Consider the following 13,849-nt stretch of genomic DNA (forward strand, 5'->3'; position numbering starts at 1 on the left):
ACATTTAACATTCACTCTATGCGTATTGCTATTTCTATTTCAAAGAACCTAATGAATGGGATGGGCAGATAATTATCCAAACAATTTGCAAGTGCTCCTTCTGTGATTTTGTACTTGAGTCTCAAAATACGGAACTGGTCTTGAAGCCTCTTGTTGCCTGATTGTTCGAGTCCTTACTGTATAAATTCATATTGCACCCGTAGAGTTAATTTCAGAGTTAATAATTAATAACAAACAAGTATCGAGTAACAGAGGATTAGATATTAGAGGATTCGAAGTCGAAGTTAAGCTATATACAGTTTAGCATAGTATTTGGGCTTCAGAGATAAAGAGAGAGAGAGAGAGAGTCAGGTACTTGGACAGGTTGAAGACGTAGCTTTCAATTGAGACATTTACAGAACAAAACCGAATACATCTACATAATGGAAGATCTAAGATATGACAGCTAACAGTAACACTAATTCCCACTATGCAACCACCGCCAGCGACTGAAGCCCAGTAGTAATTAGGGGCGATGTAGAAGGGGTTCCTTGTTGCATAGTGTTCTATCACCGATCGATAAGCTAATGAGTGACTAGGCGAGACTAGATTGCTATGTACACACTTGGGATGGGTCAACTTGTGTGGATTTATAGGGAGCTGAAAAAATCAATGCACGTTTCTAAGCCATTTTGATTGGAACTTATTGTTGGTAAGGTAATAATATTGATTTTTATAATATAGAAAAAAATACTGGTTATAAACAGTTATATCTTTTGTTAAAAATAATATGATTTATACATTTTAAATATCTTATTTTGCTTGAGAAATATCGTTATTATCGATATTTTCAATATATTTTAAGCATCAATCATTTTTTAAAACTTTACCATTTTGCCCCTTGAATGCATTGATATTATTAAGGCAATATTGTAAAAATATCGAAAATATCGATATTTTTCAAACTTTAATTTAAGGGGTGTATTTTTATTTAGTTTTTAAATGTGAAAAATTTACGTTTAGCTTTGAATCCCTTATGATACCTTGAGAAGTAATGGATTATAGTTGTTGTCAAAGCAAAAAGGCTTAGAAATGTCCTTAACTTTTTCTTTCCCACGACTTTCCATCGACTTTCTCTAATAACCACACCAATATGCTTGAATCTTAGAGCTAATGTCTGGGATTTATTTTTCTTGTGGTTGTGGTGCTGAGTTTACTTGACCGAGGAGCTGGAGGAACTCGATGCCTCCACCGGCTGGCTCTCCAGTTGGGGCGTGGTCTCCACCAAGGCGAGTCCGATGCTCTCGCTTTCACTGTCGCTAACCGCCGCCTCCTCCTCCTCGTCGTCGTCCTCCACGTCGCCCAGCGTGGTTATCTGGCTCTGGACACTGTGGCACTGCTCCAGAATCCTGTGGTGGTTCCTCATCTGGACCTGATCCTCGCCAGCGTCGAGGATGAGTGAGGGTGCCGAGGTGGTGTCCGCTGCGCCGACAACCGTGCTGATAACTCCATTCGGCGAACCCAGGGAGGCGTTTGAGCTGCGCAATCGTTTCATGCCCGTCATGGGCATGAAGGACACATGGTGACCCGATGAATTCGAGGGTCCCGGGGTCAGGGCCTTTAGGCTGGGGGCCAGTGGACTGTTGGCCCCACTTAACGATCCACCTCCGCCCCCCGGCGGCACTGAGGCGATGGTTAAGGTGGACACCGAGTTGGGTCGTCCTCCTCCGCCGCCGCCACCCAAATGCAGCGAACTGGCCGAGGCAGCCGCCACCGGAGGAGCACTGATGGTCACAATGGTCTTGGCCAGCGCACTACTGTTCACCGCGGTGGTGGAGCTGTAGTCGCCGCGCAACTGCATCCCCGAGCTGCGGCGCCTGGATCGATGGTGGTGGCGATGAAAGCTCTGGCATCGCGTGCAGGATCGCTGCGAGGACGAGGGCGTGGCCGTGCCGGAGGAGAGGTGCTGGTGCTGGTGGGCGGATCGGGATCCGCCGCAGTTGCTGCCACCGCTGCAGGTGCTGCAACTGCTCAGCTGTCGTCACATGAGCGTGCGGTCTATCTGGTTCACCGAATGGTAGCCAAAGGAGGTGGAGGCGGCCACCATGGCAGCGGCCACATGGCACTGTTAGAGAGAAAAATATAAAAAAAAATTGGAAATTAAAGAGGAAAATAAAGTATTCAATTAAAAAATCAAAAGAAAAGGGAGAAAAAAGGGAAATATAAAAGTTCAAAAACAAACAAAAATTAAAAAAAAATAAAATTAGAAGATAAAACATTAAAAAACCGAACAGAGAAGGGAACAAAATATATAAAATATGACGAAATTAAATAATTTAAAAAAAAATGGGTTAAATAACAAACAAAAATTTTAAAAAAAACGAACAGAAAAAAAATATATAAAATATGGAAAAGAAATAACGGTAAGGAATAATTGGGTTTAAATATTAAAACAACAAAATATATATATCATTTTAATATTTGTTAATGTAAAAAAAAAACACAAGCATGAACATTATTATGCGAATAATAAATTTTCAGATGTATTGCCATTCAGTAAAAAAAGGAAAATAAAATAACAAAATTAAGCAAGTCACGAAAAGTAATGAAGAATATTTAATATTGATAAATAAATTATTAAATTCATAACAATAACAATAATAATAGGAATAAGAGTAAAATAGGAAAATACAAGAAAAGCAACAATTGAATTCACAAAACAGAAAGCAGAAAGTGGAGTGAAAAAGTAGAGAGGCGAGAGAAAAGCGTTTAATTAACATTTTGTTGTCTTATTTCGTTTCGAGTGTTTGCATACAATTTGCAGGCAGTGTTTCCGGATAAGTTTTCTTTTCTGTTTTTTTTGGGTGTGAGTGTGGCTGTAAACAAAATTGCCGTTTCAACGCAGCAGCCGCAGCAGCAACAACAAAGCAACAAAGTGAAACGACAACAACAACAATGAACAGCCAGAGCAACAATAAAAACAACAACACCAGGTGTGGGGGCGGGACAACAACAACAATAACAAGAGAGAGAGAGAAAGGGGCGAAAACTGTTGCGGCTCTTGCTGGCAGATTTCCCCTTGATTTTCTTCCATTTTCCCCAGGCTTTTCTTTTTTTGGGGTGCAGTAAAAGTCAAAGCAAAATGCATGATTGAAAGCAACAAAACAATGAACGTGGGTGAAAAACTAGGAAAAGAGCAACAACAATCAGCCATCACAACAACAAAAAGTGTGGGGAAAATAGGAAAAGAAAAGAAAAGCGGTAGCTGAAATTCCAATTTCTGGTTTTCGGAGAATTTTCAGATTCGTTTTTTTTTGAGGGGGCAAAGAATAATAACAGTAACAACAACATTAACCAAACTTGTGAGTGTGAGTGTGCGTATATGTGTGTGTGTTTTTGGGAAAATTCCAAGGGCTCATATAGACTTTTCCGTATTTGGTATCTCCTGCTCCTAACCTGATTTCACATTCTCCTCCTCCCAAAAACCCATCATCATCTTTGGTTTGGCCAATTCAATTACGGGCTTACAGACGCCTCCTTCAGGTCGTATAAAATTCTAAAATCCCTCACCCATTTGCGTACAATTTGCATTGCGTATACGCCGAGTGGTCTGCTGCTGCCCTTTAGAGGGCGGCCGCAATTAGCTTAAATAATTGAAGAGCCAGACCGAATGGCCCGCTTAGCAGACGCCCTCCAGGCAACTGGGTAATTTGCAATTTTTATAGCCCCCCGGCAATCCCGAGAAAAAAAACAGCAGGGATGGGAAAGTCGAGGACTGGCCAAATAATCACCACTGCCAATTTTGGTTTTAAACATTATAATATGGGTATCTCAATGTTTTTATCTGACAGTAAACACATTACATCTTAAGTCTTGATAACTGATAACTAAATGTTTATTTACTTTAAAAAATAACTTAGTTTCTGTGCCTTAACATTCTGTTTTTTGGCTTACACAGTTGAAAGTTCTTTCAAATGAAGTTAAAAATAAGTAATACCTCTTGAGCTCGTGATTTTATTTCCAATCAATAAAATTCAAGCAAATTTAATTTAAGCCATATTTTGCAATAAATGCTTCATTTAATTTATTTATTTTAAATTTTGATATTATTATGTTTCAGCCAAAAAAAGCAATAACTTTAAAACACGTTAAATTAAAATTAAACAAATTCCAAAAAAAAACTACAAACTTGAGAACTGAAATTAAAGTAATAAAATAAAATAAATACCACCTAGTTTTCACTTTGTCTCAAGAACTTGCCTGAGTTTCCTTTTTTAAATATTTCCTTTTTCTGTGTCCTCTCATAAACCGCGTTATCTTGACCTATTAAAGCCTTAAGTATTTTTATCATAACATTTTAGTGACTCATATTTCTGCCCAGGGGCTTGTCACCGAAACAAAAAAAGAGCCTTTCGTGTGCTTCTTTCCGCCAAGAGGTCAATGGCACCGTGAAGTTTCGAGTTCCAAGTGGGCTGCTTTTTCTTTTTTCGCGCACGAACTTGTCGCGACCACGCCTCTTTTGGTAATTTATTGCCTAGCACTCAATAAACCTCTTCGAGAGGTCCTGGGACCCTGACTTGGGTCGACCTCAAAGTTTCGCCATAGGCTAAGCTTCTGGGACACCCTAACTGGCCGGCTTAATCGGCGACCTTGCCGGTTGACAGTCACCAAATGCCTGATTGCCAGGATTGCCCCCCTCTATTTTGGATCCTGCGAAAGGACATTAAAAGTTACACGACTGCCTACACGAATTCCCACGGACTGGAACTCGGACTTCCGCTCCAGCGGCTCTGTCACATAATTATAAACGTTAATTTCACGTTCACAGTCAATTAGGGATAATTGATGTTTGCGCAACATTTGTGGTAAATTACATTTTGATGTTCGTCCTGCCCGAGAAATGAGCCATTATCGACTCTATGTATTAGGCACAAATATATATATTTCCCTGATTATTGTTCCATTTAGTTCGCATCAGTTCGTTCCGGTGTTTCGCTGGCATGAAATCAGTTTGATTAATCGCTTAAACAATTTTGCTTTCGAATTCAATTTAGCCTTAGCACAAAGACTCGTCCAATAATTGATGCAATTAGCAGCGATTATGGCAGCAGCATTTATAGCATTTATAGCAGTAGCAGAAATTAGCAGCCACAAGGAGCAAAATAGTAGGTATATTTATTAGGGTTTGATTAAAGTACATGCTATTTTCCTTGCAGTTTTGCAGCTATTCAAAGGCCCCGAATCGAAGCAGCTCCGAAGTGGGCGTTGGCCTCCGGCTGGCCAGTGGCTTCCTCTGCAAACAGTCAGAATCACAAATTCCTGGCTTACAAGCTCACCAATTTATGCTAAACAGCCGCAGCTGCGTGTGTGTGTGTCTGCAGGATTTGCGGGCGAGTGCGCTTGGTCTGAGTAGCTGGCATTTTCAATCAAAACATCTTGTTGCGTTCAGGTGCACAGGGGAAAAATTAGCAATTCATTGGACTTTCATATCATTTTGAAAATATTTTGTATGATTTCTAATCAAATTCAATAACTCAAAATAATTAGAAATTGTATAAAAATACGTTTAAATGTTTAATATATTTTAATATATTCTGCACTAAATATTTTTTATTCTTAACCAAATTATATATTTTAAAATAATTAAATTGGGCACCCAATGCTGTAAAGAAAATTTACTACTATTATTCTGTATAAAATATTTTAAAAATGTATTAATTTATGATATCAATATTTAAAGTTTTGTATCATTTCCCTCAAATTTAAATGTAATCAGGGTTTCCCCCTGCTACATGTACCCTAATTTTATGACATTTTAAAATGTCGCAGTGATATGCCATAAATAGAATCATTTTTCGATATGTTAAGTACCGAATGATTGACCTTTTTGCGATTTTTCCCCATGTGCACACGCATACTAAAGATGCCAGTCGAAATGGTATGCAAATTGGCCCTGGCAGGCAGAATGCGTATGTATATATGTATGGGTTGCGGACTGTGGGTGGGGATAGGGATGGGCATGGAATCCTTTACGGCTCATTAGGACACCGAGTGGGCGGACACAAATGTCAGGCGGCGGCCCACAGACGACGACAGTGGGCGATTAATCAGTGTGTTGAGTGTGCATGTGAAAGTGTTTGTGTGTATGGGGTGGCATTAAAGTTGAATGAAACTCCTGTGAAGTTAATTTTTAAGTGTCGAAAAGGGACGAGTGTCCCACTGGCACACAGACAGCTGCAACTTGCGGCTGACCGCAATGTGCTTGAGGTGGCACAAAGATGGCCAACAGTTCGAGGGCGGAAATCGGGTCATTTGGGCCAGGGACCTAACCACACGTCTGCAATATCCTCATTGACCGAAGCCCATTTCCATTTGCCGTAGAGCAGGCAGACCAGGCAAATTGCGGCTGCCGGAAGTCGCCTCATTTGTCGCCTGCCAGAAGGGCAGGGTCCTTCCTGAGCAAAGGATTTGCAATAAATTAGGCAAATGGCAAACAGTTAGCAGTGCGACTTCCTAGTGATTTTTATTTTGTTTTGAAAAGGTCGATAAATAAAAAACACAATAAACCCTTAAAACTTACAAATTTAATTTATAATATTTATCAAATGTTTTTTGTTCAACGGATCGTATACGTAATAATCACTTTTCTTTCCTTTAATTCTGTGTGACTATATTTGATTAATTTTTATCTATTCTATAATAATTGTTATAACTAAATAATAAACATAGTAAACCGTTAAAACCTACAATTATAATAAGAATAAAACTCCTTGGTTTCCACTCAAACTTTAATATATTTCAATGGTTCGTAAAAGTAACATTCTCTTTACTTGATTTTCTTTCCCTTAAATTCTGTCTGACCATTTTTCAGATTTCCCTTGCGAGCCATAAAGTCATTTTAACCCGCTTTTAGTTAAATTAAAGATTTTTGAAATGACTTTCTTTTAGATTAAGTGTTTTCTTGTTGATTTATATTGGCCATAAAGTTGGCTGGCAAAGCGCTTTACAACTGACACAACAAAACTAATAAACTTTATCCTTTGACAATCCATTTACCTTTTTTGTTGTTGCTGTGAAAACCCCAAAGCCTTAAATCCTGTAATGTTTTATTAAGGATTCGAACAATGCCTGCATTTTATTCAAGTAACCTTTTAAGTGAACCTGAATTAAGTTTGAATGATTCGAGTATGGACTCAGTCGTGCTCGAAACTTCACATCCGCGTTCTGCGAATGCCGCTTTCAATTGGCTGTGGAAACACTTGGCAAATAAATTGGCATGCTCTTGGGTGTAATTGATATGATGACAGACACATATCGCAAAAGAAAAACCCCAAAATCCTAAAGGAGCGGATACGGAAAAGGCACGAGAGCACATCCACACATCCGCATCCTTAAAACCCACACACATACGCAAGAGACCACCAAGGCCAGACACATATTGACTGTTGATTGCTGTAAATAACATTTTCATCAATACAATTACATGTGGTATGTGCGAATGTGCGGGTACGCTTATGTGTGTACGCTTATCGGCGAGCAGGCGAAAATTGAGTTGGAAATTTTTAAGTGCAAAAAATGTTTATGGTTCACTTGATAACATTTCTCAAGTATCGAATGTGCGTGACTCCTTTGTGGGGATTCTTTTTTTCGTTTGGGTTTTGGTTGAGAACTAGGGCTCAGATGGCATGAAGGGAAGGTCAAAAAGGCCGGCAAAGTATAAATTTAAAAATAATAAACATCGAACTAAAAATGAGGACCCTTCCTCCTCGGCCATAAAACACACAGAAAAGCCGACTTAAAATTTACACATTTTTTATGACCAACTAAAAGAGTATAAAATAAGTATATCTTGTGTTTGAACATTTTAAAAAAAAATTTTAAATTCTATGTAACTATTTTGACTCGGAAATTTATATAAAGTTTTCTTAAGGCCTCTTTTTAAATTTAGTTTAACAAAAATAATAACATTATAAAAAATGAAACCTTTTCATTTATTCATTTTACTTTATACCTTTTAATTCCTTTACATTTCTTCCCTAAATGTCTTCAAGCAGCTTTAAAAAAAACTTCCTAGCCTTGACACCCAAGTGTCCGTTTCTATTAAAGCCGATCCAGTCTATATTTAGGCCTTTTCATCTGCTTTCCTCAATCATATACACCGTTTTTCCTCTGCCAAAAGCGAGTATAAAAAGATCAACAAACACTTTATGAGAGAGCGGGGCTTGTGTTTCGGTTTTTCCTTGTTTCGTCATTGTGTACACTGGGAAAATCTTTTGTGAGTGGCGACAGCAAGAGTAACAACAACATCGACAACAGGAGCAAGAAGAACATGGAGAGCAAAAACAGCAACGGAAACGGTGACAAAAACGATGAAAGGACATTGTGTCCTGCAAGTGTGTGTGCGTGTGAGTGTGTGTGAACGGAGACTTTGTGGAAACTTTCGATTTTCTTTTTTCTTTGTTTGTGCTCTTTTCATTTTTTTAAATTCAGCTTGTCTGCCACAACATACAAAAAACAACATCATCAAACGGAGAAGGACTCAGGTGTTGGTGCCCAGGGACTCTTTTTTTTTTGCGTGGGTGGACATCTTTGTTAGTGTCTCAGTGTGCGTGTGCTCTTGAGTGTGTGTGTGTCGGTGTACAGGTGCAACACATTCAACAGGTGCTTGAATCAGAGACTGTTTTCGCTTCGTGTTCTTTTGCAGCAAAGTAAGCAAGCCAAGAAAACATACATAAGGGGGTGTTCCAGAAAACTCAAGAGATTTTAAAAATTGAGATTTTGGAAGCGAAATGCATTTGAAAAATTTGAAGTATAAGTTTTAAGGCTCTAAAATATTTTTTTTATTCTTATATTTTAAAAACCTATTGCATTTTTTTTTATTTCAAAAAAATGCCTACAAGTTCCGTTGTTTTAAAGCAATAATTAAATTTTTTAAAACATTAGTTGCAATTTGAATTTCATTTTTAATATGTATTTAACATTTTTCTTTTAAATTTTGTAACGTTATTTTTTTTTTACAATTTTGAAAAATTTAATCTTTTAATTTACAGGGCTAATGTATTTTTTTAATTCAAATTTTTCATAGCATACTTTTTAGCACCCAAAAGCCCGTATAAAATCTTCTGAGATTTCGAGAACACACCGGAAAGAAACGGAAATAAGGACACAAACAGCAATGCCATGGCCGAGTCAACAAACAGGAGTGAGTGCGAGTGAGACAGCGCAGTCACAGACAGAGATGGCAACAGCAAACGGCGACAGTGAGAGATGCAGAATCCGAGAAACGGAGACGGGATGCTTGTGTTAATCTCCCAGTTCTTTATGCGGGTGCCTTTGAAAGGACAACAGGACACACACACATAACACACAGACAGAGAGAGTGAGAGAAAGTCAGAGGACACAGACAAGTCGCTTACCTTGCCATTGACTTACAGACAAACGGGGCGGCGCTAAGGGGGCGTTAATCATTGTCAACTAAATCTACGCTAAACTATATGTAAGTCTGCTCGCAGGAGTTGTGTCGCACGTGCTGAATGCCGTGCAGCGAGCAGGTCGAGTAGCAGCGCCTCGTCGCGAATCTCTGCAAAATCAAGAACGCCGCCGGAATCACAATCAGCTTCAGCTCGATTCGCCAGACAGGGCGATACTATATATGTATAGGATATATGGGGTGTATGATATGGGGGGCTGGGGCCCGAGGGGAACAACGTAATGACTTTAATGCCGCGATGACAGGAGCTATTTTTGGGGACAGGCCTCTGTTTTCCCCGAACTGACACTTTAAGGGCCGGTTTCTCGAGTGCCGGCTAACATTTATCGAACAGATAAAGTCCCTGCTAAGGCATTTCGGCTTTCTCGAGCATAAATGTGAGAGCTAACTTTGACAGGGACTCGGAGTCCCTGTTAAGCGTTTTCGGCTCGATAGAATGACAGCTGATTTCCCAAAGCCAACTATGAAGAAGAAACGAAATCACAGCTGACTTTACCTTTGAATTATACCCAAACAGCTGATGAAATAATCGAAGCAAGCCATTATTTGCGCTTCACAGCACAATTCTGTGCGTTAACAGCACTCTGTAATTGTTTCTCGTTCAGATAAATTAAAGTAGTCGAGAAAGCGGATTTGCTTTTACGAACAGTTTATCTGGTATTTAAGTTTTTCGAACAGATAGCTATCAGGGACTTTGACAGGGACTCGAGAAACCGGCCCTAAGTGTTTTTGATAGGTTCCAAACTTACTTGCCATACAGTCGACTTTTAAAACTTTATGATAAAAAATATTTCACTTTGAAAATAAAGCATTTTCAAAAATCTCTATATGTCTAAATGATTTTTATTCTTAGAGGCAAACGAAATGAAAGTGTTGTTCTTTAAAATATTATTATTAAGATTATTATTCATACGCCATGTTGCCTCAAGCATAATATTGCTAAGTTATGCTTAATAACTTCTAAATTATTTAATTCTTAAATGTAAAAATGTATTAAAAATATTAATAAATAAATATTGTTATCAAAGATAACATTGCTTATTTCTGCTTAATAGCTTCTAAATTATTTTATTCTTGACTGTAAAAATTCTACGTTACCATAATGCAACGAACTACCTTTTAGCTATTAATAAATTTCTCTAATTTATTTGCCTAAAACTTATGCCAAAGTTCAGACAAGTTTGACTGTAGTCCCGAAGCCAACACGTGACTTCGGGGTAATTACTTAGAGACCCCAATTGTCGGTAAGTCCCTGGGAGAACGACAATGGATCTTAACGGCAAACACTGGGTGCAACCCTCGACAACCCCGCTCAGGTGCAGCCAGAGTTGCCAAACATTAGGAAATTATTCATTAAAATCACGCAGAGGGTCGAGGGTCGACAGGTTGAGTGATGCGCTCCCCCCAGATGATTTATGCAGGGATTCCTAAATGCGAGGATGTCAGTGGGTGAGAATGAATCCGCAGCGGATGTCAGGAAGTTTTCATGTGTGAAGGGGGACGTCGCGGGGGCAAATGTCAGTTTTTTAGCATATTCATTAAATTTGTAAATTAATTTTGCCGTTCGTTGAGTTTCGTTTTTGGAGCGCACAAAAGTGGAGACGGCACGGGCAGCACGTAATTCATGAAGGCGATTTCCATCAACCGGTTTTTGTTTGCCCCGCGCCAAAAGAGTGGATGCAACAACAACTCGGGCGAGAGGAAAATGCGGAAAATTGCCAAGTTTCCAGTTCGTAAAAACGAGAAAGAGAATCAAATCGAATCGCCTGGCGGGAGTCTGAAGATCTGGAGGAAATGGGCACGGGGCACTCACCTGCGACTTGGAACGCATCGTGGGCTGGTACTTCCTGCGAATCTTCCGAGGACAGCACATGCACAGCAGACGCACAAAGGCCCTGTAATAAAAAAGGAGGAGAAGCCAGTTGGGGTTAAGGAAGGGGGCTGCAAAGGGTTCAGCTCGGCATTCAAAAGCCACAAAAAAACAGAGGCAAATAAAAATAGCGCAGAGAACGTGTACTTCTAGTGATTTTAAGGGAAGTCCTCGAAAAACTAAACGGAAAATAAATATATTTGTTACACCTTGAAAAAATAAACTTTAACTTAAAGTGCTTAGAAAGATGAGATAAGTTTATAGCCTAAATGAAAATTAAATCTGCAATTACTTTATGTTAGTCAGGAAAAATCCCGACTTTCCTTTTTTTATTGACTGAAGGTTAAAAATATAATTAATGTACATATATTGAAAGGAAATTATGATATGATATGTGGATAAATAAATAAAGATAAATATCGCATTCTAAAGTTTAATTTATCGAAATTACAAATATCGAAAAATATCACAAATAAATAATATATAATATACAAAAAAATAAATAATACATTTAAATAGAGGACAGTATATATTTCAAAATAAAAAGCCTTAAGTAAAGTGGGATGGCTTTTATATGGCTTCTGAATACTTAGCTCTTAGGATCCCCAATCTTCGATCCGATCCAATCCCAACTCACCTGCGGAAGTCCCTGCTCCAGCAGGCGTAGATCACAGGATTCATGCAGGAGTTGATCCAGCCCAGCCAGGTGACGATCGCCGACACGATCTCCTCATGCTCGATGCACTCGATGCAGAAGCCGGACAGCAGATTGACCACGAAAAAGGGCAGCCAGCAGATGATGAACACGCCCATCACGATGCCCAGCGTCTTGGCCGCCTTCTTCTCCTTGGCGAACTTGGCCAGTTTCCGCGACAGCGAGAAGTTCTTGCCCATGTGTCGATGGCGGGCTAATCCATTATTATGCAATGCGGATAGTGGCTCATCATCCGGTTCCTCGGGCGTCGAGGTGGTGGTGCCACCACCATGATTGTGATGATGGTGGTGCGAATGGGAGTGCGAGTGGCTCAGGGAGCCTCCTCCTCCACCACCTCCACCTCCTCCTCCTCCACCCGAAACCTGATTGGCCTGATCGCGAGTGGTGCCACCACGATGTATACGTAATGTCAACTGCAATTCCCCCGAGGCCATCAGCACCTGTTTGGTTCCAATCTTCAGCGATCTCGTCTGTATAACAGCTGCCCTGTAGATGCGACAGTAGGTGAAGACCATCACCAGCAGCGGAAGATAAAATGAGATGGTCGAGGAGAAGACCAGGTAACCCAGATGCTCGGTAAAGGTGCATTTATAGGCGGGCATTTCGCCATCCCTGGCCGCTCGCCACCAAACGATGGCCGGAAAACTGATGGCACTCGAGCAAATCCAAACGGCAGCTATCAGGCCGGCTGCTCTCTTCACAGTCATTCTCATGGGGTAGCTAAACGGATCCGTGATGGCCCAGTAACGATCCAGTGAGATCACACAGAGATTCAGTATAGAGGCGGTACTAAAGAGAACATCCAGGGATCTCCAAATATCACACCAGTCGGTGCCAAAGAACCAGGTGTTTTCCAGCACCTCATATAAAGCGGAGAAGGGCATTACTACCAGACCCACCAGGCAATCGGCCACCGCCAGGCTGGTAATAAAATAGTTAGTGGCCGTGTGGAGGTACCTTTCCCGGATAACGGCCAGGATGACCAGGGAGTTGCCAAAGACGGTGGCAAAGGAAAAGAGAAACAAGAAGGCCAGCAGACCCACTCGATCGTTGGGCAGGGCCTCCAGGAACTCGGAGAGATCGGGTTCGGGGGTGGTAGTACCACTTGTAGCCACTGAAGAAACTGGAGTACTCAGGGTAGTGGTGCTACTGGTGGTGGTGCTGCCATTCAGGATGAGCTCCGTGCTCGTGGGCAAACCATTGAAATAGAAGTAGACGTCCTCGGAGATGTTGTAGCTGCCGAAGAAGGGGGAAGGGGGTAACTGCGTCTGATTGAGTAGCGCCAAAAGCGGCGAGACCACGCCTCCTCCTCCTCCTGCTCCTTCCGCTCCCTCCACTTCCGCCGACGACGACGACCCATTGTCCTCCACCATGGCTCAAACTCAGTGCTGTGTCGCTGCAGCTGACGCAAGTCCCTGTTCCAGTTGCAGTTCCTCTTCCTGTTCCAATTTCCCCGGCAGTTCCTGCTCCTGTGCCTCCTGCTGCCTTTGCTGATTTCCCTCAGACAGTCCGCGGCTGCCGGCCAAATTAATGAAGCGCATTTTCGTGTCCTTGGCCAGGACTCGCTGCCGCCGCCGCCGCCGGGCTGCCAAGCTGTCGACGAAAAGAAAAGTCGGAGAGGCTGGTGAACACAATGCAATCAGGACAAACTTAAGATAAAGTTAGGGTGTAACACTTTTCAACAGAGTTGCCAGGGGATTTTACTTATTTTGTCTAAACAATTTGGCCGATTTATTGGGCACTTTGTAGTGCAGAATAGGAAAAGATTGGAAACAAATCCCAATTCATTGTTTCT

At 40.8% G+C, this 13,849-nt stretch overlaps 1 protein-coding gene across 1 annotated transcript; it reads right to left on the reverse strand.

Annotated features, from left to right (window-relative positions):
- Nucleotides 1–1,002: 1,002 nt before the first annotated feature.
- Nucleotides 1,003–13,583, reverse strand: Dop1R2 (dopamine receptor 2). Its single transcript, XM_017145129.3, is given in 3 exon segments — nucleotides 1,003–2,104; nucleotides 11,283–11,364; nucleotides 11,977–13,583. Coding segments are annotated over 3 exon segments (2,445 nt in total). The 5' UTR covers nucleotides 13,428–13,583; the 3' UTR covers nucleotides 1,003–1,192.
- Between the last annotated feature and the right edge of the window lie 266 nt (nucleotides 13,584–13,849).

The sequence above is a fragment of the Drosophila takahashii genome, chromosome 3R (assembly GCF_030179915.1).
Source record: "Drosophila takahashii strain IR98-3 E-12201 chromosome 3R, DtakHiC1v2, whole genome shotgun sequence".
NCBI lineage: Eukaryota > Metazoa > Arthropoda > Insecta > Diptera > Drosophilidae > Drosophila > Drosophila takahashii.